The 24,970-nt window shown below is 40.4% G+C and overlaps 2 protein-coding genes and 1 long non-coding RNA gene across 7 annotated transcripts in view; 2 read left to right on the forward strand and 1 right to left on the reverse strand.

The window, feature by feature from the left end:
* The window catches only part of LOC117962108 (aspartate aminotransferase, cytoplasmic-like), an 8,643-nt gene extending 186 nt beyond the window's left edge, over positions 1-8,457 (forward strand). The window contains exons 1-9 of the mRNA XM_034901200.1: positions 1-82; positions 2,693-2,874; positions 3,166-3,289; positions 3,395-3,507; positions 4,176-4,280; positions 4,539-4,689; positions 5,536-5,701; positions 6,800-6,942; positions 7,788-8,457. The exon at positions 1-82 is cut by the window's left edge and continues 186 nt beyond it. Coding sequence (XP_034757091.1) covers positions 1-82; positions 2,693-2,874; positions 3,166-3,289; positions 3,395-3,507; positions 4,176-4,280; positions 4,539-4,689; positions 5,536-5,701; positions 6,800-6,942; positions 7,788-7,927 — 1,206 coding nt within the window. The 3' untranslated portion in view covers positions 7,928-8,457. The remainder of the gene's footprint in view (positions 83-2,692; positions 2,875-3,165; positions 3,290-3,394; positions 3,508-4,175; positions 4,281-4,538; positions 4,690-5,535; positions 5,702-6,799; positions 6,943-7,787) is intronic.
* Positions 8,458-8,750: 293 nt separating this feature from the next.
* LOC117934723 lies at positions 8,751-10,063 on the forward strand. The gene is made up of 2 exons (XR_004654557.1): positions 8,751-9,707; positions 9,968-10,063. It is a non-coding gene; the product is annotated as an uncharacterized LOC117934723 (long non-coding RNA).
* A 448-nt stretch (positions 10,064-10,511) lies between these two features.
* LOC117962082 (cilia- and flagella-associated protein 100-like) lies at positions 10,512-21,184 on the reverse strand. 5 transcript variants are annotated; one of them, XM_034901178.1, is made up of 14 exons: positions 21,055-21,184; positions 20,221-20,300; positions 19,610-19,727; positions 19,457-19,509; positions 18,361-18,524; positions 18,189-18,269; positions 17,765-17,853; positions 17,313-17,388; positions 16,170-16,182; positions 15,936-16,090; positions 15,727-15,856; positions 12,126-12,328; positions 11,283-11,376; positions 10,512-10,697 (listed from the first exon to the last, which is right to left on the reverse strand). In XM_034901178.1, exons 2-14 carry the CDS (start codon positions 20,287-20,289, stop codon positions 10,566-10,568), a joined length of 1,377 nt encoding a protein of 458 aa, XP_034757069.1. In that variant the 5' UTR covers positions 20,290-20,300; positions 21,055-21,184; the 3' UTR covers positions 10,512-10,565. The 5 variants fall into 5 exon arrangements, with proteins under 5 accessions (XP_034757069.1, XP_034757051.1, XP_034757060.1 ...); XM_034901160.1 differs by having other exon boundaries at positions 12,126-12,337; XM_034901169.1 differs by having other exon boundaries at positions 16,170-16,188.
* Positions 21,185-24,970: the final 3,786 nt, after the last annotated feature.

Raw genomic sequence — 24,970 nt, forward strand, 5'->3', positions numbered from 1 at the left:
GCTCCTCCGGTAGCGGTTTTTAAACTGACTGCCGATTTCAGGGAGGACAGCAACCCGCAGAAGGTGAACCTGGGAGTTGGAGGTAAGAGATGGTCGATGCTAATGCTAATGCTAAGTTAGCTTGCTAGTGGTGAGTGAGCGCACAAACTACCGTGCATGCTTGTTAGCCTCATTTAGCTGTATAGCACTAACCCTAACTTTGAGTGTCCCTTTGACGCGGTGCTGATGTTGTCATGCTATCACGGGTTAGCATATTGTTGGTTTGACCTTAGCATTGAAGCTAACGAGCTGGAGCACAAACTGGCTTCATGTTGACAGCCGTCAGCTCAATATAAATGCGACAGCGGTTACAAATTTAATGATACTGGGAGTGAAAAGTTCTTCAGGGAAACACCTCGTCTTGTGACTGCTATTTTTTTTTCTGAAATCTGAAAATGCACTTGTTCCAACTCGGTTTCACCTCTGTCCCTGAACGCATCATTGTCCACTTCACCAGAGACTGAATCTCTAAACACACACACACAGACACACACACACACACACACACACACACACACACACACACACACACACAGTAGTTGTCATTATTAATAACTAGCAGTAGATTAAAGACCGGTTTAAGCTAAATCAATACAGCATTAAAACGAGATATTTTCATTGGCAGTAATGTTTTCATACATAGGCGATTTATAAAAATATTAAATATATTTGCCGATACCGATTCCCTGTCCCTACTTGCTTAGATAATAGCTAGAAAACCACAGTGGGTTTTCGTTGAACAAAAACAACTAAATAAACACAGTAACTAAAAGATGTCTTCAGCTTAATATAATTAACTTAGTGCAGCTAGAAGTTTGTAAAACTTGCACATAAAATCCACTTCTACTCAGACTGGTGTAGAATTTACCAACATATATGATCGAGTAAGGTGATCGGGGTGACTGCCGATCTCCGATCAGTTAAAAAAATGTCTTTTGATCACAATGGGAAGTTGCGTGGAATTAGGGGATTTGTAGTTTTTATTGTTTCACCAGCGCTGATTAGAGAGCATCTGTTCACGGACGAGTTCACCCATTTAAGGTTATTCACGTTACGTTTATTCGTGTCATTCTAATAAATACTGTAGCTGCATTTTATTTAGTAATTTGGTTTCCATCAAAGTCAGTGTGTGTGTGTGTGTGTGTGTGTGTTTTCATGGCTGTGTCACTGCTGCGTGTCAACTTCGGGTTTTTAGTTTTTTTGTTTTTATTTATTTGTTTCCATTATAAATGATCTATTTCCAGATAGACCTGGAAATGTCTAAAATTGTCCAATAAGATCGGCCTGCCGATCTAGCGGTTGGGCTGTAGTCTGTAGCTTTGGTCAGGGCCTGATATGTGATACTGCACAGGCCCCGTACCGTTTGAGGGAGCACGAGTTCTTAAGGAGTCACAAATGTAACACACACACACACACACACACACACACACACACACACACACACACACAGTAGTTTAGACATGCTATTAATGTTGACCTTCAGAGAGTGTGTGACATTACACTGATTTAAATGGTTGAATGTTTTTTTTTTCCCCTCTCCTTTCCTTTGTTTACCTTTAGCTGTATCATGCAGGGCTGCAAGGTTATTGCAATTATTCCATTCAGACTGCCTACTCCGCCACTTGAGATACAACAGTGCCTGTGACCAACCAGAAGAGATAATAGAGAAACCTACTATACCTAATAATAATAATAATAATAATAATAATAATAATAACAATAATAATACATTGTATTTGTATTGCATTTTACATTTCAGCAATCTCAAAGTGCTGCAGAGCATGTAATAATGCAATTTAAGTCAATAATTTAAAGATTACTAGTTAAGAGGAAAACCTAATAAAATACATTTAGTAAAAAGCTTTCTTGAAAATACAGGTTTTAAGGGGTTGTTTAAACACTTATGTAGACTGTGGGCCCGTCGGGGCCCTCAGGGAGGGCGGTCCACAGCCTCGGAGCAGCAGACCAAAATGCCCCATCGCCCATGCTGCAGAGCTTGGTTCTGGGGGGCTTGGAGGGTGTTTGTGGTTGCAGACCGGAGGGTGCGGATGGAGGTCTGATATGTCACCGGCCACTTCAACTGCTCGTTAATGAAAATGTCTAGTCGGCAAACAACGTCACGAAATATAGGCAGCAACTGGATGCATTTAGGCATGGAGATATGGTGAAGACCATCTGCTGAAGTTCAGAGCGATTCTCAGAATGGGGAAGACAGGGGGCGGGGTTGCCAGACTGGCTGGTGTTTAGACTTTCAGAAACTGGTGATCTACAGGAATTTTCACGCGCAACAACCATCTCCAGTGTTTACAGAGTCTGGTCCAGGAAGAAGAAAAGGTCAATCTTGTGAAGGACAGTTCATGAGGCAAACATGTCTCTGAATTGGCGTAAGGACTTAAATACAATTCAACCCCAAATTAATCATGTTTTGGATGTCTGGAAACACTTAGCTTGGGTGGAGGATTTTGTACTGTAGTTTTCAGAGGCATTTCAAACTGCTGCTGAAAGCTTTTATTGTGGCAGGTTTTTGTTTTGCCCCGATTAAAATCCCACTGAGACTCATTTCCTGTGTTCCCGTCCCCCTCGTGTTAGAGCTGGAACCAGACGGCTTCGTGCCTTGTTGACAAAGCGCTGCTTTGCTTTGTGTCCCCTCCAGCTTACCGTACCGACGACTGCCAGCCCTGGGTGCTGCCAGTGGTGAAGAAGGTGGAGCGGATGATCGTGGAGGACGGCAGCCTGAACCACGAGTACCTGCCCATCCTCGGACTGCCCGAGTTCCGCTCCGCCTCCTCCATGGTTGCCCTGGGCAACGACAGCCCCGCCATCAAGGAAAACAGGGTGAGGCACAAGCTGCATCTCATGTCCCTTAGTAGCTCCTCGACTCGAATCCCTCTGAAACACATCTGCTCCTTTCCTCTGTCCTCCGATGATTTCCTTGGTTGGAAGGGACTAAGTGAGGAAGGGAGGCAAGCGGGGGAGTCGAGGAGGCAATATAAGCGACATTAGAAGCACCTAGACACACACTTGAAGCAGTTGGTCGGGTGCCCGCCCCCCAGGAAGTGTGCAGATGTTACTAGAGTGAATGTTCAATGGTCCATCCTGTTACTTTGCTGCTGTTTCCTCTCTCAGGTGGGAGGGGTCCAGGCTCTCGGAGGGACAGGTGCGCTGAGGATCGGGGCAGAGTTCCTGAGGCGTTGGTACAACGGCGTCAACAACACGGCCACGCCGGTCTATGTCTCCGCGCCCACCTGGGGTCAGTTGATGTGGACATGTGACTGTGCTGAGTTTCCCCCTTGCTTCAGTGTGAATTTGCCATTGTGAGATTAATAAAGGATTCTGGTGTTCTTCTTCCTCCCAGAGAACCACAACAGTGTGTTTGCTGATGCTGGCTTCAAAGACATCCGGCCCTACCACTACTGGGACGCTGCTAACAGGGGCCTAGACCTCGCTGGGCTCCTGGATGACCTGGAGGTGAGTGGGGGGACCTCTGTGATGGGTGAAGGGCTGCCCAATGGTTCGGCATTTTCATGTTGCAGCTGCATGCTTATAGGCTCTCAGACGCTGATGAGAGTCACTGCTTAGGTATTGGATTCTGGTAAACAATGACACGGCACTTTTAAATCTTCAATACCAGTTTTTACTCCAATGGGGGTACAAGTACTCCTAGGGGTACTCTGAAAGACTGCACGGGGTACGTGACCAGACCATTGCACCTCTTTATTTAGACTTTTTGTTCTCTACCAAAATGGGATGTTGTTTTTAAAAGTTTTTGTTGCTTTTCGACCTATTCTCGCCTAACTTTCTTTTTTTTTCTAGTGTCTTTTTTTCCCCTGCTTGTTTTCTTTAATATAAGGAAACAAAATCTGCTTTATTCCAGTTTTTTTTGCCACTTTTGTTGCCGTAGTTTTGCGTTAATACCTTCTTTCTAGTTTGTTTGGTTTGAGAGTTTTTGTTGCTTTTTCAACCTATCCTTGCCTTACTTCCTACCTTCTTTCTACTGTCTTTTTTCCAAGGCTTTGTTGCCTTATTTCATTAGCATTTAAACGTGTTTTTTTTTTTTTCGTTCCAAGTTGTTGTTGTTACAGTTCTTCTAAATCTATCTTTATTATGTTACAATCTGAGTCTTCCCTTCTCAACAGAAAGCTCCGGAACGCTCCATCTTCCTCCTCCACGCCTGCGCACACAACCCCACCGGCACGGACCCGACCCAGGACGAGTGGAAGAAGATCGCCGAGATCATGAAGGTAGGACCACATGTGGCTGATGTAGTTTTTCTGATCACATGTGATGTCATGGTGTCACGCTGTCGCTGTTTTCAGGCTCTCCCTTTAAGTAAAGCATGTGCAGTACTGGAGTCTAATCTGTCAGTTGTTGATAGAACAGCATTCATGTGAAAAAGTGCCTCATTTCATCTTCATGAAAAACTGTTTGGTCAAATTCCCATCTGTTTTCTCATCTTCCACTGTTATCCCTTTCTCCATCTTTTCATGTTTTTTCTCTAGAGGAGGAACTTGTTTGCGTTCTTTGACTCGGCCTACCAGGGTTTCGCGTCCGGCAATCTGGAAAAAGACGCCTGGGCCATCCGCTACTTTGTCTCTGAGGGCTTTGAGCTCTTTATAGCTCAGTCCTACTCCAAAAACTTCGGTCTTTACAGTAAGCACAAATTATACGAACATACTAGGGTTGCAGCAGGGTCTTAACAAGTCTAGAATTTCAAAAAACAACTTTTAGGTCTTAAGGCGCCCATATTCTGCTCATGTTCAGGGTCATGATTGTATTTTGAGGTTGTACCAGAATAGGTTTCCATTGTTTAATTTTCAAAAAACACCATATTTTAGTTGTACACATTGTTGCAGATCCTGTTTTCACCCCGTGAGTTTAGGTCTCCACTTTAGCTCCAGAGTGAGACATCTCACTTCTATACTATCTTTGTTGGGCGTTGCACATGCTCAGTAGCGAGGTAAGATCAGCTAGATAACTCTTTCTCCAGCTTTGGTCAGTACAAGGCAGGATTAGCTGGGAGACTTCTTATTAACGAGGGGCACTTGTGGAATACCTGCAGAGTCTTTTTAAAAGACCTTGCAGAAAAGCAGTCTGTATGTCACTGTTTTTAAATTAATTTAGGACCCAGGTTTTTTTATGATGACATTGTTTGAATATGAGTGAAAGTGTATCTATGTATTTATCGGTAAGTGTCTCTGTGTCTATTTGAAACTGTGCTGCTGCCACTTGCCAGGACACTCTTGTAAAAGAGATTTTTAATCTCAAGGAGTTTTTTTAACCTTGGTAAATAAAGGTTTGAATGAAAAAAGACAACAAAGAGACACACTTTTATGTAATCCTGGGTTTAGCAAAATAACTTGTACATTAGAGAAAATGCCAAAAATAAGTTAAAGCCCCACTAAGCTGTTTTTACATGGTATGCTTTTGTTAATTGAAATCTGACTCATACCTGTCGTATGTTCTAAAGAAGACTCTTTTCTCTGCTGCTGTTATCAGATGAGAGAGTTGGCAACCTGACCCTCGTTGCCCAGGACAGCGAGAGCCTGAGCCGCACCCTGTCCCAGATGGAGAAGATTGTCAGGACGACCTGGTCCAACCCGCCGTCTCAGGGAGCACGCATCGTCAGCAAGACCCTCAACTGCCCCGAGCTCTTCGCCGAGTGGTACGCTCTTAGGATCGGCCGACGCCCGTTTCTCAAGGCCATCACGATAACGACTAGTAGTTATGAAACTGATATTTGGAACCAGTATTCATTTACAGTGAAGATGAAATTTCAAGTGCTTATATTATGCTTTTTGACATATATAGGTTATGTGCACGTTATTGGTTCACAAAGTGGAAAAGCCCAAAGTCCCCCCCCCCCCCCCCCCCCCCCCCCCCCCCCCCAGGGACTCACCATCTCCAACAGGAAACACTGTTCACAAACTAACACACGTTATAATGCTCGCCTAGCTGCTAGCATGGCACACCCTCATACTCTGCTTCTGACTGGCTAGTAGTCCTTACCTACGTACTGTCAGGGCACACCCTCATACTCTGCTTCTGACTGGCTAGTAGTCCTTACCTACGTACTGTCAGGGCACACCCTCATACTCTGCTTCTGACTGGCTAGTAGTCCTTATTTAGCTACTGCGCATGTGTGACTCCCAACAAAGATGGAACAGAAGTGAGATGTCTCACTCTATAGCTAAAACAGTAAGCTCATCACACAGAGTGAGAAGTGGAGCTGCAGCAATGTGCAGTACAACAAAAAAGATAGTTTTAACAACTAAACACGGCATACTCACACAAACATACATAAATATGTGTAGACAAATCAGCTGTCAGCGATCACAGAAGGCTTGTATCCTGTGGACGAGTGTTATTGTCATTATTTAGAATTCCTCATGGGTGCTACAGAAACTACGCACTGTAGCTTTAAATCCACGTTGCCATGTAAATTAAAGGCATTTACATCTTTTCACACACCATGCAGTGTGTATTGTTTTGTTTTTGAACAAAACTTGCATTAGTATTTTTTGAGACCAGATTTTACCAATGAAATGTTGCGTATTGGTAATTTATACATCTAGTACACAAATATGTAAAGAGTTATATCGTGTATAAAAAGTGATTTGTACATGCTTATACACCCAGTGAAGTGCCCACAAATCTTTAGAAGCTAAAGGCAACTGTTAGGGGCTTTGAGAATATCACAAGGAACTTAATTAATTGAAGATAAATTAAATATAAAATGTCCCCTTCTCTGCTCACTGTGTAGGAAGGGTAATGTGAAGACCATGGCAGAACGTGTCCTTTTGATGAGGGATCAGCTGAAGTCCAAGCTGCAGGATCTGGGCACCCCAGGGACCTGGGACCACATCACGCAGCAGATTGGCATGTTCAGCTTCACCGGCCTGAACCGTGAGTGGAAAACACACAAATTTACGCAATGTGCTCTGCTACAAATATATAAATATATTAGTCCGATTGCCCAGCCCTCATCCAGACATCAACACAACACTCTGGGGTTGTGTAGAGCAGTGTTTCTCAAGATGGGGGTACCCTGAAGGACTGCAGGGGGTACCTGACCAGACCATTGTACCTCTTTATTTAGACTTGTTTCTATACCAAAAATGTGACGTTTTTTGGTCACATTCTTTGGACCTCTTCTGGCCTTCCTTACTTCTATTGTGTTTTTGTCGCTCTTTGGCATTTTTCACTCTTTTTTCAAACTATTCTTGCATTAGTTTCTTCCCTTTTTCTACTTTTCCAAGTTTGTTGCTGTTTTTAATTTTTTGTCACTTCATTCGACCTGCTGTTGCCTTACTTCTTTGTTTCTAGCGCCCCCCCCCCCCAAGTTATAGTTTTTTTTTTATTTGAGTTGCATTTTTGAAGTTTTTGTTACTATTTTCAACCTAGTCTTGTCTTACTTATTTCCTTCTTTCTACTGTATTTTTCAAGGTTTTGTCATTTAATACAAGTTTTTAATTTTTCATCAGCATTTAAATGTTCTTTTCAGTTACAAGGCCGTTGTTTAGTAAATCTATCACTGACATCACTGCGGTGTTCCTCTTTAAGTTTTTTTAACCTTAAAGGATTTGCGCTAGTCAAAAAAAAAGGAAAAAACAATTCAAAGGGTGAACATTATTGAAAAATGTTTTGAGAACCACCGGTTTAGACTATAAAAATGAAGAGAGGAAATTAATAGCGAAGACCACTGGTCTACACTCTGGGTGATGGTCACTGGTTTGTGATGTGTCTTCCAGCCAAACAGGTGGAGTACATGATCAAAGAGAAGCACGTGTACCTGATGGCCAGCGGCCGCATCAACATGTGCGGCCTGACCACCAAGAACATCGACTATGTCGCCCAGTCCATCCACGACGCAGTCACCAAGGTCCAGTAAAGGCTGCCCCCCTCCGCCTGCCTCCTGCACTGTACACCACAGGAGGTTCTCACCATGTCTGTGCCCTTGTACTCCTCCCCTGCCTATCCCGGCCTCCGATTGGTTGAACTGCAGCAGGGATTCAGCAGTTGAACCAATGGGAGGACGGATATTCTTTTTTTTTTCTGTTCTCACATGAAGGTATGAAACTATCGGAGGTGCAATGATTTTAGGAAGACACTGAAACGCACAAAAGCTTAGGGATCTGCTTGTCAGCAGAGCTCCATGCCAGAATGGTTTAAAAGTAAAAAAAAAAAAAAGAAAGTCCTTTTATTCAGGTCCTTGCATTTTTAGCCTGTTTTTGTGCAATTTCAATCATTTCTGTTCACAGGAGACCACTTGAATTTTTGCTTTCTCTGTCAGGGTTTCTCCCCGTAAAAGTTGTTTAGCCTGGTGGCAAGTGTCTCAACGAGGGCCCGGGTGGGGCCGGATCCAGACTGATGGAGCATCAATGTAGAGCCCAACAGTTTCTGTGATACCGAATAATTGACTGAAATATGAATCAATAATTTAAAAAAGCTGTAAGACAGACTCCATAGGGCCCTACATTAAGTCAGTGCTAAAGGCTAGATGGAGATTTGAAATATGACGTTTATGACGCCTAAGTTTCCAACCGAGCCACCCCACTCTAACTGTGGTTAAATAATAAAAAGTCTTCAAAATAAATTTCATGGGATACGTCATGATGTATCTGTAGAATTAACCAAAATGCCTGGTTGATGTAAATAGATTAATAATCTGTGTTTAAGGTCCTACTCTTTCATGCAGAAGCACTGAGCCCATAACAAATCTGTTTTAATATATGTATATTTAATGCTTAATTAACTCATCCCGGGACATTTCCCATGCTGAAGTGTGAAGAAGGGCAATGTAAGCCCAGCGGGTATGTTCCCAGTCACTTAAAGGTCAATGCATGTGCCTGATGTTTTTAGGTTTTGCCTCGTCAGACCTGTGCAGCTGCGTAGAAGATCATGATGTCAGTTGAAATTTGTGCCATCAGTGAACAAAATGGCCTCTCTTCCTCTCTCTGGTGTCACTTTCTTTCCACTCTGCAGTGCCCTTGTTGAGTTACAGAAAGACTCTGTAAAGTCGGTTGTTGTGATGACACCTGTTACCTGCCACATAACCACACTCTCTATGTCTGCTGTTGTTTGTAATAACACACTACAGTATCTGTGTGCTCAGACTGAAATCAATCATAAACTATAAGAACCCAAATCTTTGCGTTTTATTTTCTCCCCGAAAAAAAAATGTATTTCCTAAAATATCTCTGTAGAATGTAATGGTCACAAAACTCTTTTAATGGACAGCAAAAACCATCAAATCAGGAAGTCAGTGTGTCTTTGATCCCTTAAATAGCCATTGTAACGTCATAGAGCTGCATAGATTAATGTATTACTTGTCAACTGTTGAATTACTCTGCAAACGTTTTCATAATCAACTCATTTTTGGTGAAAGAAAGTACAAATTCTCTGATTCCAGCTTCTTAAGTGTGAATAGTTTCTAGTTTTCTCCACAAGAAATAACTAAAATCTATTCATTTTCATATGTTTTTGATTGAGGTGGCCCAATGACTTATGGCATATAGTGTGTGCTCGTGCACACCTGTCAAAGTAGAATGAGTTTACCATTTCTGTCTCCACTACTCATCTCTACTTTAATGACAAACTTTACAGCCTCCAGTTCCTTATATCCCCGGGATTATAGGGACTGTATTCACCATTAAAGCTGCAAACAGAAAGTGTGTGTGTGTGTGTGTGTGTGTGTGTGTGTGTGTGTGTGTGTGTGTGTGTGTGTGTGTGTGTGTGTGTGTGTGTGTGTGTGTGTGTGTGTGTGTGTGTGTGTGTGTGTGTGTGTGTGTGTGTGTGTGTGTGTGTGTGTGTGTGTGTGTGTGTGTGTGTGTGTGTGTGTGTGTGTGTGTGTGTGTGTGAGAGAGAGAGAGAGAGAGAGAGAGGTTCCCTGTTTGTTTTGATTGCTGGTCCGGTGTGCATGTGGCCGTAGGAAAATAATACATTAAAGTGCTCATATTATGCTCATTTTCAGGTTCATAATTGTATTTAGAGATTATATCAAAATAAGTTTACATGATTTAATGTTCAAATAACACTGTATTTTTGTTGTACTGTACATTGCCAAGATGGGAATCGCAAATGTTCAGTAGCTAGGTAAGGACAAGTCAGATACAGAGTATGAGTGCATGCTATGCTAGCAGCTAGGCGAGCATTATAACGTGTTACAGAGTGACGCACGTTCGTCCCGGAAGTGAAGGCTGGACTACAATAGAGCTGTTTGGAGCTGTTTGGAGGAACAGTGTTTCCTGTTGGAGATGGTAAGTTCCTTTGGGCTTTTTCACTTTGTTAACCTAAAACATTTACAAAAAAGATATATAGCACAATAAAGTAAGTGGAAAAAGCCAAGAAGCATAATATGAGCACTTTATACGGAAATTGTACCTTTTGAAAGCAGGCTACATACAAAACAATACACATTCAGAAATACAAGTCACAGCAATGGAGTATCAACAATGAAGAAACAAGCCGGATAATGAGGTTGCACTGGCTGTGGCCAGTCAGATTATTTCTGGAAAACTGGTGAATTTTCATACGGCTTCAGAGTCCTCAGTGGTGAAGAGGGAGGCTTGGAATTCATCGTCATTAGGAACGTTGTCCTCATCGCTGACTTTGACCTTCTGCTGCAGAGGGATACATCTGGGCATGAGCCTTCTTCCATGCTAAGAGATGAAAAGATGAGGTTTTAGTTCTACATCTGCTTTGACTACACATTTGAGTAAAAAAAATAATCTGATCAGAGAGTGGACATTCTGCAAGGGAGCTAGGGCTGCACCATATGAGCAAAATGTGCAAGATGCGATGACGTTGAATTTTGCAAAAACAATGTTGGTAAGTAAAATTTACCGAACAAACGGAACATTGAATTGAATATTAAAAGACAACTACCGTTTATAAAAAGTGACATTTTAAAAGCTACATTTTCTTTCAAATCACACAAAACAATGTTGGTGTGTCTTATGCGATATGTCGCAGTCTTTTGCGATGTGTTTATTGTGCCAGTTGATACAACAATAAATGGCAATTACAACAAAAAAAAAATCTCTGTATTGTGCAGCCCAAGCAGGAGCCATGCAGCAAATTTCAACTTCCCTCTGGAAATGTGCGTCTGTTAATCCAGACAACACACACTATTCAAATGAATGTGTTTCTGATCTCCTAGGAATATGATTTATTGTGTTGTATGATAGAAAACTTAATACAAAATTCCCATAATGGTGTTGTTCATTTTGAGGCGCCAGACTCACTGTTTTCTTCCTGCCACCATGGGATCTTTGAAAGCACTTCTTCATCATCTCTAGCTTCCGCTCCCTCTCCAGCCTCAGCTTCTCTTCACGAAGCCTGGAACATGATAGAGCAAGAAGGAAGAGAAAGTGTCTTCATGGAACCCGCTCTTTGGGGACACATCTCCATCCAGAGCTCCTTACAGTAGTTTGCAAGGTACATTGTCTCTTTATCATTGCGTTGGAGATAGAAGCCTGTCTGAAATGTACTATTCTGCTCACAATGTCCAAATTTGATCATAACATTAACGCCCCACCCTATTATTACTGCACTCATACTGTACACGATATACACAATATGTAGAGTAGTCCCTCACCCCTTTGAGTGTCTATGATAAAAGCGCTATATAAATGTAATGAATTGCTATCATTATAATATTCCATAAATTCTTCAAATACTTGAGAGAACATTTCATGATAAAAATACTATTTGCAGTTGCATGCTGTTAAACCAGGAACTTTGGTGGAACGTGTACGTTCAAAAGTTATTTTAGTCGTGCAGAAGACTCAGATTGGACAGATAGTCTAGCCAGCTGTCTTAACGTCAGTTGGGACGGACGGACCCCTTGTTTCTTTACCTGTATTAGCTTTAGCCTGGCTGCTAGCAGCTTTCTGCGGGAGAAAATGGCCGGGAGACGTTTTGATTATGTTGAACGTGACTATCACGCATGCGCACATCGAGATGTCGATGCTAAAACACAATATCGTTCAGCCCTGACGTACATAAAGTAATAAACAATATACGTATCTCAACCTGAATGACTTCAAGACTACAAGCCTACTGTCCAGCCGCTAAGTGAGACTAACCTAGACTTCCTCTCGTTGTCTTTGATCATCCTCAGTGTCTCCAGGTCTTCCTGTGGGATGTTCTCGATGAGCTCCAGCACCTGGGTCATACAGTACTCCACGCTGGACAGCTTCTCCAAGGTGTTGAGGTTGGACTGGCGGCTGTCCACGCAGTGGCAATACACTTCTGTCACCTTGGCAGCCAGAGCATCCATCATAACGTCCTGTAGGCACTTGAGAGGAGGTGGGGCAGATAAAAAGGGGAGGAGGATACAGAATACACTGTAAATGTAATGTAATGTAAACATGATATTAACTGTTATTTGAAAAAAGAACCTTTAAAAACAGAGATTATGAAATGCTTTGACGGACAAAGCAAGGCAGGAGAAGCAAATAAAACAAGAGGCAGTTTAACAGTGGGGCCAAACATTAGCAAGACAAAATTGGGTAAAAACAAAAAAAAACAAGGCAGAAGACTCAAACTGTTGTGAGAAAACAAAATCAAATTAAAAATCCATAGCAATTAAAGCTGCAAGCAGCGCTGGGCGGGCCCTCGGAGAACGCCGCTCCTTGCGGCTGTGCATTTGTGCGCCACTCAGACACTGCAAATCATCACCAATGAAAAGGGAACTCCCTGGTGAGTTCAGTGATATCTCACACAATATCGTACATCAAACGGTTCAAAAGCATAAAAGGGGGCGTGGCCTGATTACATGGGCATGGTTAAAGCTTAGTGGCCGGATCATTATCACAAGTAGAATATACCTTCTTTCATGTAAATCGGATGATGTTTGTAACGTAAGGCTAATTTCCTGTTGCCAGTGCTATGACCAAAAGGCAATATTGGCCTGTGTATGTCCTCAGGCCTGAGCCCTTGTTGTTTGTGGGAAATGTAAAGCAGATATGAAAAATTTACACTGTGGTTACACAGTCTCTTTCTCGTTCATTGCTAAACACTACTTTTCTTTTAATAACCTTTCATCTTTAAGGACTTAAGATGGTACAGACCAAATATGAAGTCCATCGAAAGAAATCTCTAGGAGGAGTTCATTGAAGTATGACATGTGGAAATGGCAAAAATTACACTAATTTCAAACTTTCAATTTGGTATGGGTCCAATGATGTTTTTTATACGTGTTTACATGCTACATATGTGTGCCAAGTTTTGTTGCTCGTCTTCGCTCACGTTTTTTTAATCTTGTAGGGGGCGCCAGCGAGCCATAGGGATAATAGGGCTAGGTAAGCTAGTAACTAAGGCCATCCGCAGACACAGGTGAGCCTAAGGAATCACTGTTCCACACTTATGTTAAACATTAAAACATGATTTATATTATAAACTTTCTATACCACAATAAAAAAACATACAAAAAAATGTATATATATATACAAATAGCCAAAACAGTGATTAAGTCATTCTTGACTCAGATATAAATCTATACACCGGTTACGTAAAACAGCATAGCAGGTAGGTACCCCGACACTGACAAACATATGGTTTGCACTGGAGCTTCTTGGAGCTCTCAGCAGCAGCCTCATGCTGTCATTGTATATATATATAGGCCCCTATGAGTCTTCTAACGCTGCCCTGCTTATAACGACAGCACACAAAGGTGTACAATACACTCTAAATAGTGAGATCTTCACAGGTACAGAGCACAATGCTGAACTTACAACACAGCATGTTGGCTTGAGCCTACAGCTTCCGACGCTGCCTATAAATATCCTTATCATCAGACAGGTCATTTGCAATAATATGGCCCAAATATGTAATCTCACGGCCCACCATAAGTACAGTGCCAGACAGATAGAAGTCAGGGATGGTTGACTGGTTGTCTTCTCTACTTCTGATCATCATGATCTCACTCTTTTTTGCATTGTACTATTTTATATCAAACTCAGTACCATACTGTGTGCATATTCTGAGAAGCTGTTGGAGACCAGCACTATATGGGCTAAAAATGACCAAATCATCTGCGTACATAAGGTGAGTCATTGGTAAGTCACCAACCCTACAACCTGTACCACATGCATTTAAATCAAAGACAAATCATTCATCTACATATTAAAAAGCAAAGGAGATAGAACTCTGCCCTGGCAAACACCATTGGTTACTTGGAAGAGAAAAGATGTTAAATTCCCCCATCTCACTCTCATCGTTTGATGCAAGTACCACCGAACCAAGATTCTAATTTAAAAAACCAGGGACCCCACTTTTAGACAATTTTCAAGTGAAGGACAAGAAAAAATGCCTTTGTTAAAAAACCAAATTGGTTATCAGGACGTACCTCTCAAGTCTCCACAGACGAACTGTCTCCAGCACTTTGGACATAACACTGGCCCGCACTACTGGCCTGTAATTATCTGAGCTGTTCAGCCCCCCCACCTTTTCTTTAATTACTGGTAATAGCACAACAGAGAGCACAGAATCAGGTAACTCTCCGTGAACTAAACAGCCTGTGTAGCAGATAGCCGCCAGAGGGCACACTTTCTTACCAGCAAGCTGAAGATGTTCAGCTGTAATAGTAACCAGGCCACAGGCCTTATTATCTCTTAACTTCAATAATGCTTTATGTACTTCAGCAGGAGTGACTACAACATCATCATTAAACTCTACATTATCAACTACAAACGGATTCATTTTTACACAGTTTGACAGTTCATAATATTGTGATCTGTGAAATTTCATCAGGCCCACTCACATTAGAGTATAAAATCATGCCAAATATGTTTTTATTAGCATAGTATTCTATTTAAAAATAGGCATTATAAATAGAATACTAAAGGCTTATAAAGGCTTTAGGCTGCCCTATACAGTATTGTAGGCCCAGTTTAATATGTAACTAAATGTTATACATATATCCAGTAGGGGGTCCCTGCTCTGTCTCTCTTTCAATTAAGGGGTCCAGCAGTAAATTACTTCTAGGTGTTTTTTCCTCAATGAAACGCAGCTTTTAGATTTGAAAGAGGGGGGTGTTGTTGCTTATGGAGCCCGTAAGGGGACACGACCCAGTAACACTGTCCCTACAGCACCTGTTTACTGGTTCCACTCATTATTCCATTTATTAGTATTATTCATCATTCCCATTCTCACATCTCACTTATTATTATTTTTATTTATTCATTATTCTCATTTCCTATTTCAGAACTGTTCATATCTTCATACTGTTCATATGGTAATATAATAACATAATACTATTTATCACAGTATCCTTTACACTATGCTCTACATTTACATAATTTTAATGAACTCTTCATTGCACTCATGCCTCTGCATTGTTTCTGTTTATAGTACGTATATATTGTGTATAAATTAGTGTGTATATTTTTATTTTGTTCTGGTTGTTTTGTATGTATAAGCACAGTGTGAGTAACGATGCTCCAAAGAAAATGTCCTCGTATGTGTCCTCCTACCTGGCAAATAAAGCTGATTCTGATTCTGATGACATGACTCTTATTTATATATTTTTTCTTGTGCACATGAGAATACTTTCTGGTGCACATGCAAATTATCTCGAGCAAATTAGAGTAGTTAGTTTAATGATTGCATTAGAAAATGAATAAATGCCATGTCCCTTTAGGGGCTCCTTAGTCACTAGATGTAGAGAACATCCTGCTTTCTTACCTGGTCCTGTGTTTTCATGGAGTCATGGAGCTGAACCTTCTTTTTGAGCAAAGTAGCTCTCTTTGATTCGTTTGTGATTCTCTCCTCCATGTCAGTCACCTGCAGTGTTAACTTCTCGTCGTCCTTTTTCCTTTAGACGGAGAGGAGTTGGCATCGGATGAGATTGTTTTTGTCACAAGTTTTGCCTTTTTGGATGATGTGATGCTTACATTTTCTTCCGGGTTGCCTCGATGGTCTGCTGGAGCTCCTGCAGTGTCTCATCCACCCGGGTGGAGTGTGGAATCAGGGACAGGTTCTGTTCCGTCAACTCGGCCATCAGATCCAGAAGCTGCTGGGGATCAGAGAAGTACAGCTCCAGCTTCTCCTGCAGGAAAGACACTGTGAGGGCTGCGAATAAACTCTCAAGATGAAAACAATATCGGTATTGCTGTGGGTAAACTGACCTCGCATTTTGAGCTGTCGCTATCCAGTAGAGAATTTTGTGACCCCGCAATGCCAAAGAAAGAGACGTTATTGATATGTGTCTGTATTTTGGTAGATTCCTCATGTCTTTATGAAACGGCAGCAACAAAGAGCATAATGATAAAACAAATCAACAGGGAGAAATTATATGAAAATGTGAAATTTTCCAGTTTTCATCTTAGGCCTTTATTTTAACAGGACAGCTGAAGACATGAAAGGGGAGAGAGCGGGGTAACGACATGCAGCAAAAGGGTTAAAGGTTGGAGTCAGACCCGCCGCTGCTGCGTCGAGGAGTAAACATCTATATATGTGTGTGCGCACTACCAACTGAGCAGCCTGGGTGCCCGAAAATGTGACATTTTCAAATAAAACAACTTGAACTGTGAAATTTAACCTTATTACTTAATACTAAAAGGGGTAGTTTCCATAACATCATCTCTCAATCCAAATCTAACCAGCTATTAGTCTAAGTGAAATAAAACCATGACAATCTCTATGTATGGTGAAGGGTATGTGATGATGTGGGGGGAGGGGGGGGGGTATTTTAATTCCAAAGGCAGGGAACTGTATCAGGATGCATATTATCCTGATCCATGAAATAAGTGGCCTTTAATAATAAAATCTGCCTGTCTCTATGGGAATTTAACATAGGGTGTGTATACTCATGCCCTCTGCATTTTAAGAACATTTATTTATTTACAATACATTATTCATCCACAAAGAACATTGGTGTCCTTAAAAGGTTGGATTATTTAATTAAGGCGTTAAAATCAATTTTCAAAATATGATTTTTCTATTCCTCTTTTTAGTAATTTTTAGCATAGGTTCATAATCTAATGAGCGCCACTGTGTGTGTGTGTGTGTGTGTGTATGTTAGTTTTAAAAGTAAGTTTTTCTTTATTCTGTGATGATTTTGCCTTATACCAACAACTAAATGACATAAGCTAGATAATTGTCCTTATTATTTACCACTCCATCAGAATTTACGAGACAAACACTGTGTGAGTGTGTTGGTGTTTCCTTACAGATACTGTGTGAGTGTGTTGGTGTTTCCTTACAGATACTGTGTGAGTGTGTTGGTGTTTCCTTACAGATACTGTGTGAGTGTGTTGGTGTTTCCTTACAGAGCATCGTCGTGGGCAGAAGACAGCGCAGGCTCGCTACTGGACGGCATAACTGGCCCCGGACTGGACCCTGAACCTATGGCCATGTTATAGTTCACATCACCGTAGGCAGAATTTATGCCCCCTACCCCCCAGTAATCAATGGGTTCTGTTTCAATGTTTTTGTTGGCATTTTTAAAAATATTTTTTAGATGTTTATATATATTTTTTACATTTTTTGCGCTTATTTTGATGTCCCATGTTTTCTGACATGAAAATACTTAACAACAGGTCAAATTTGCTAGAGGACAATATGATTGTTAAAACTGGACTAATTTTAAACATTGTGTTTCCCATCAGTCACTTAGACACATAACATAACCAAAGTTAACATTTATGACATGGGGCTTACCAGACATCGCACTGGCAGTTATAATCTGTGACTAACTGATTCCCCGGGTTTCAACACTTACCCTCCTGCCATTCCGGAGGTGACAACTTCAACAAAATGTTCTTGGACCTCTTATCCTTATTCAGCATATCCTCAAGCTCGGTGACTTCACTATCAAGAAAAAAGACAGGGTATTGTATCCATGTTCACTGCAGATTAACGCTTTTTATTTGTAGATCTGTTCCTAGCACATATTGATAAATCACTTTATGCAGGGTGTTCCCTGTCATCATGCAAGCTGTTTGGGAACCACCTCTGCTGAATGAATGTCACAAAAATACATTTCTTAGATGTAATGATTGTAGTTGGACTTCTGAGGCTCTATATTTAGTCTTTAAGCTGTTTGACTGTTAGTTATCTAGCTTTTTCAACGTTTTAGACACAGCTAGGGTGAGAACGGTCCTAAATGATGATGATGATGATGATGATGATAATGAAGATGATACCTTTTTAAGGTGCTTATGTCTTTAGTTAACTTCGCAATTGTAGAATTTGCCACTTCTCTCTTCTGGCTCTCTTTTTCAAAACTAACAACAGAAAAAACATTGCAATTATTATAATAAAAATGTATGAATGAATTCAGTTTTAAGTTAGGACAAGGAACCTGCTACTGCTTACAGGGTTCTGGCATCTTCAGCTTTCTTCTCAATCCTCTTGAGGAACTGTTCAGAGATTGTGTTCTCTATCTCAAAGTTCAGTTCAATCTGTTTCTTTTGTGTCATCTTTATTTTAATGGCCTTTTCCAGCTTCATAATGTCTTTCCTGCTCTTCATCAGAGAGGCCTGACGAGGGAGGGAAGAAGGTAAAAGGCAGATAAGTAAGGAGACGGAGGTTAAGCCAGATATTGAGCCCCCGGAGCATGCCAAGAAAACGTTGTCTATTTAAAATAAAAATAAAAAATGTATGTCTTTCTTGCCGAGAGTTGGATAAGAGGATTGAAACAACTCTTATATGTGTCCGTTAGAGCCTTCCCCCTCATATTTGTTCAAGCAGCAGTTACAACTCCTATTTTGTTTATAGTGTCCTTTTCCGTATTCACATAAAAGTAAATATGAGTTTTTTTTTGTTATGGAACAAACAAACAAACAGCTAGCCTGGCTCTGCACAAAGGTAAATAAGTACATTAACTTTATGGTATTTTTTTATTCCACTTTCTACTTAATACATTAATCTGCAAACAAAACACATGTAGTTTATAAAATACAAAAAAAAAATTTAATATATATATATATAATACAAGACGATTAAACACAATGACAAATTGACAGAACTGTTTTGATTGTTTCTAGTTTCTAAAATGTGAGGATTTTTCTACATTGAGTACTTTTACTTTTGATACTTTAAAGCTATGGTGCGTAGTTTCTGCCACCTTCATGAGGAATTCTACGTAATGACAACTAAACTGTCGGCACGGCCACATCGTGCCAAGCCTTTCCTGATGATACTTACATACTTTTACCTTGTAACGCTTTCAAAGCAGTACTTTTACTCGTAAGTATTTTCACAGTGTGTTTTAGAATCTGAACACTTCTTCCACCACTGCTAACATGACCTGACTCGGTTGGTTTGTGGTTGTGTATGAGACGTGAGAGTCACTGACATACTGATGCTCAATTATGCCTTATTTGCCACTGCCTGTTACCACTCTATTAATGTTGTTGTGAGATTCAAATAAAAAGAGTTGGGGGGAAAAAGGGCCCTCTTAGTCATTTACCTCCATCTGTCCACTCTTCCATGCAAGGTCACCTATCCTGTCTCTCTTAAACTCTATAAAAGACAGATTCATGTTAACACTAACGTAATCATTCCTTTTATGCCAAACGTTTTACCTTTGCAACATGTGAGTCTCTGCTCTGTCTCCACCCACCTTGTTTCATCAGGGACATCTTCTTAACAGGACTGTCTTGCTTTTGTTTAGGTACAGCCAAGTTATTTTTTTGTTCAGTCTCGTCTTCGACACACATAGTCAACGAATTAAGCAGCTCCTGACCATGGACGAGAACAGCACAGCAGTACAATCTCAAACACTATACAGTATACATATACATATATGTATATGTATATATATATATATATATATATATATACAGACACTGTGTAGCCCTACTAAATATTCAGTAGACAAAGATAAAACAATGTATGATGTGTGCATGCACAGTCAAGGGTGGGTCTTAGTGGTAATGTTAGTTACATTGGAGGGGACACATTATATCCATGGGCTCTAAGGTTCGTCCCCAAGGGAAGTTTGAGAGTGAAAAACTTTATTTATTGCACTCTAACAAATAAATCTGTAAAAAAACAGAAACGGTTCTGGTAGCTTTTCACCCGGAGTTTGCTGTAATTACAAATAACAGATACATATAGCCTAATATGGGTGTCACTTAGGTACAGTAAAAATACACAACATTTTCTGTTATTTAAAATATCCCCTGCATCCCCCCAGAAATGTATGATAATTTTGCTTAAACACACACCAACCTTTTCTATGGGCTCTGTAGACTGGGTATTACTGCCTGGTACTTTGACCTGGATCGGTCCTGTCTCCATTTCTCTCAAGTCTAATCAATGAAGACATATTTTGTTGTTGTACAAATCAAACCCACTTTCATTGATTGGCTTTAACTGTATAGTTTCCTCCCTGCTTAGTTTTCCAAATCTAATCACTTTATCAGTGTGACTTCCCAACAAGACAGCCAGAAAAAAACACATCTGGTCCTCCTGTTGAACTTATAATGTTAAATGTTTATGAAGCATGTTGTGGTGATAAATTGGCTGAGATTGCCTGTGGCATCCTGTGCTGCTCGTTCTACAACCAATTTAAACTTATTTGTGGCTGACAAAGAACTAGTTGTACTGCTTCTCTACATTCTCTCTGTATAGCTAGCTTAGTGACCTAATTCCCATAAAACAAAGAAATGGACTGTCTTCAAACTCTCAACTAGAGATTTTCCAAGTTGGCAAAATGGTCCTCCCCTATTAAGGTAGCTTACCGAACATTAATTAAACACTTGGCTGCATATTTTTTTTAAAAAGCTAAATGTACAGTCTAACCAAATGACCACAAGCTATTGCCAAAAAAAAGTTTCAGGCTAATAACCTAGCTATAACGTTAGATCTGCGTTAACGTTTAACTTAGCTAGCTAGCGGCTACAGCGGTCTAATGCAAGTAACGTTAGCTAGCGTTAGCGAACTTAATGTTAACGGTTGTTTTTATTTAAGTTCAACATTCCTGCAGCGTAATAGCTAGCTAGCATTATATGTTAGGCTAAATTAAACCGTTTTCTTTTGATATTGATAAAGAACTCAACCTACCTTTTAACTCTCGCAACTTTATCACAACCGGTCAGAGACAAAGTAGCTAGCTAGCTAGGACCTAAAAGTGGTCTGTTTACGTTTAACTTAGCTACCTTCCGCTTGTCGACTGTAGTCATGGTAACTGCCTAGGGACGGTGTAAAACAGTGTGCTTTGAGTTAGCCATGTTTTCTCCATAGACTCTATATTGGGTTTATGATTTATGGGTTATGGGTTTTCAAAGTGGGGGTCGGGGCTCCGCAGGGGGGCTTCAAACTGTTTCAGGGAGGCTCAGTGACAGGAAGTAGTCTACATTAGTTATTACATACGTTATCAATAAAAGATCTTATAAAATAAACCTAAATGTGTGAAGAAATAGTTCAGATACTACAATATTTTTGGTAATTTTTTTTTACATTATATTAAATAAGATGAAGAGAATGACTAGATGTTTTTTCTCAACTAAAGATAGTACTCCTAAAACTTTGCACTTGTGTTAATCCTTTATTGATTGATTGATTTGCCAATCACTGGCCTAGCTGTCAATCAAAATCAGTGGATCAGAACTATAGCCAAAATATGGAAATACTAACTATTGTTCTTGTAAGTATAATCAAAAACTACATTACAGTACTGTTTCCCCCCACTTTGCCTGAGTCATAAACTAATAAATGTCTGAGGTCAGACCTTTTTTATGTATTTGGTGTACTCTAAAGGTATATCAAACAGCATTATTAGGCTTTAATATTAGTCTCAATTGTTGAGTGTCCATGAAACAATATGAATACTGCTGGTTACTCTGATGCCATTGCTATTGTCACACTGTTAGCCTATATCATTTCATATTTATATTAAACCTTCCTATAATGTTACTGCCAATCCGTCTGTGGCCACCGTGGAGTTATACAGTACACATGTACTGCAGCAGTTTGTCCTTCTCTACCAATTTGATTATACCTCGAGTACCTTAAGTTAGCGGCTGTAGCAACTTGAATTCAGTTTTTTTCTGGGAATACAGAATCGTAGAATATCACTACAGTCATTTTCAAATGTAAACTGAAGACCAGTTACTGTTTATGTGTTGTGGAGCTTTATATATTCTGTTGATTTTGATGCAAAATGCAACAAAAAAAAAATCACATATTTGCTTTCTACTCTCTGGTTGTCACACTCCTTCCCAAAAGCACTTTATCCACACAGGTCTTCCACACAGGTGTTTCCATTAGAAAATCACTGAAAAACAGAGCTGCAAACGATGTACATTTCTATCAAGTGGATTATATTGGCTCATAGCAGTAAAGGTGAAAATACAAAACGGATCTCAGACTGTTTGAGAACACATCCTCATACGCGCAGCTTAAAAGGATCTGCAGCGGGGAAATGTATCCGTTAAACCTCCAATCTAATCAACAAAACCCTGCGACAGAATCACAACAGTGTCTGTCGTCGACCTTAAGAGGCGATGCTGATTGGCTGCGGACGGCGCTCCAATGCAGCAAAGTGACTCAGCAGGTTTGGTACATTGCACCCAGGAGTGATGCTTCCCATCTCTACACCCCCCCCCCCCCCCCCCCCCCCCCCACACAGACACACACACACACACACACACTCACACTCCCCTCCGCCTGTTACATTAGCCAATGAGCTGAGTTAGAAAGCATCCCTCCTTTTTTAATCCTCCCCAGCATGCAATGGATCTATGTAGTGTTTGTAAGCCAGTACTACTGCGATCATTGCAATACTTTTTGCCAATATTTGGGATCTTTCAAATTTGATGTGATTGTTCTTTAAAAAAAAGAAGAAATGCATTCCTACTGCTTCCCAAGGAACATTTTCTCTTTGTAAGGTGAAAAAAAACCATAAAAACTATTCAGACATGTTGAGACCTTTTGAAACCTCCAATAAAATAAACACTGCAGGTGACCCGCCAAATTAATTGGTTTTTACAAGCAATGCAGCAAGTTATCTCGGGCAGGAACCTAAATTGTATTGATTATTCCAAATGTGTTCTCATTAAAAGATCAATTACAGCCCCTGTATCGGTCAGACCTGAGACTTTAGACCTCTTTTCTGCTTTTCCCTTTTCTCACATCCTTCCCAGCATTCCCCCCCCTTCCCTCCTCCTCTTCAGTGCTGCAGTGCCACAAATCTGATCCTGCGAACTCAGTCGGACGGAGCCACGCCCCTCCGTCCCGTCCCCAAGCAGAGAAGCACAAAAAATGACCCAAAGCACTGCAGGTTCAGGGATCCAGTCAGGACGCTATGCACAGACAGGGAGAGAACTGAAGGATCCTCAGAGGTCTCATTCATTAACGTCCTGTAATCCAGCTGCAACCAGAACCTCCAAACTGTTAAAGGCTAACTACCGTTTTTTCCAACCTGGACCCTATTTTCCTATGTTTTAATGTGTAAGTGCCTAAGGGGAACAACAGTCTTAGACACTGGTCCAGTATTAAGCGTGAACAACGTAACCGGCAGCAACAGACCGGGCTCCAATGTAACCCTATGAGGCAAATGTGCATCGTTAATTTGGTCCACTAAAAGTGCTTTAATTTGCCACTAAAAAGGCTCACATGACTATTGTTAAGTGTCTGACATTATTGAAAGGATCCCTCCACCGATAGGACTTTTAAAAACCTCTTTGAGACCTTTCTGTTTAACCAGAAACAGCCCATAAGTTGCTAGAGCTGAACCCACCAGATGCTATATAGTAAATCAGTACTTTTAGTGTGTATGGAGCCAACATATTTTCACAAGTAAATCGGTAAACTATGTGTTTTATTTCAACCAAAACTAGAGTTGTGACGGTTGAAAATGTGGAAAGACGACCCGAAAAAGGCTTTTCAGAGTTTTATTTTGTTTCTGTCGACTTTGAATGAAGTGTATTTTACGTTACTAAAATTACTGTTTATTTGCATGGGGTCTGGTGGCTTTAGTGAATAAAACTTCTCAGATGTTTTTATTTAAAAAAAATAGATCTTGCTTCTTAACAGAAAGGTTGACCTCCTTGGAAATCCTTTCCCTAATGGTGTCAGACACTTAAAATATTAATCTGAGCCTGTCTGCAGCAAAACGTAAATACAAGTTGGCACAATTGCCCTATTACCAATAACTTACATTGTAGCTTGTATCGCCGCTGTTGATTGCAGCGATTTTGCTTAATTAAGGACCAATGTCAAATTTTTGTTTAAAGATTGTTGTGAAGGTTAGTCAGACACAAACACATAAGAAATAGGATCCAGGAGTCCTGGTTTTAAAAAAAATAATTCAAATTTGAATGCATTTTTTTGGGACAAGGAGCCTGAACTTATATCATATCTGATCAGTGAGAAAAATGATGACAAATGAATCACCAAGCTAACACCTTACAGGGATTATCAGTGTTTCAAATACATGTCTTTAGATTTTTCTCTGTTTTAAAAGAATTTCAACTCCTGTGGACTGAGGCATTAAATCTACAAAACCAAAACTTGTATCAGCGCTTTAAGGTTGCCTTCTCCATGCAGTAAATCCTGTAAGAATTTAGAAAGCAGCACATTTATTATGTTAATAACATAACAGCCTCTAATATAAAATAATTCATTAAGAATATACATTCATAATATAACTTATATGGATAATGTATCCGTATAAGTTAATTCATTTGGATACAATAGATAATACATACAGAAACATTACAACCAAATTTCTAAATGTATATTGAGCTCAGTGTATCTTTGCCAGGAGAGTGTGTTTCCTTTTTTCAAAATGAGAAATCATCAGTCAAATGGAGCTTTTTCACAGCAGACATTTGGACTTGTCAAGTGTCCCAGTTACCCAGATTCTCCACTGGGAGCGCGTCTATGCTGCTTTCTGGTTTTATTCCGTCCTCTGCCACGCAGGGACGGCCCATTTGTCCCAAGCTCCATTGTTCTGACCTCTCAATAATCCGAAGAA

This window comes from Etheostoma cragini, chromosome 2, assembly GCF_013103735.1.
Source record: "Etheostoma cragini isolate CJK2018 chromosome 2, CSU_Ecrag_1.0, whole genome shotgun sequence".
Classification (NCBI taxonomy): domain Eukaryota; kingdom Metazoa; phylum Chordata; class Actinopteri; order Perciformes; family Percidae; genus Etheostoma; species Etheostoma cragini.

Bases quoted from the DNA above. Each gene is read 5' to 3' on its own strand.
- LOC117962082 (XM_034901139.1), bottom strand. From the start codon at position 20,289: ATGGAGACAGGACCGATCCAGGTCAAAGTACCAGGCAGTAATACCCAG. The intron at 17,389-17,764 runs GTAAGTGTTGAA...ACATGGCCATAG, and splicing joins ACCTCCGGAATGGCAGGAGG to GTTCAGGGTCCAGTCCGGGG. The intron at 10,698-11,282 runs GTGAGTCTGGCG...TTCATCTCTTAG, and splicing joins ATGGTGGCAGGAAGAAAACA to CATGGAAGAAGGCTCATGCC.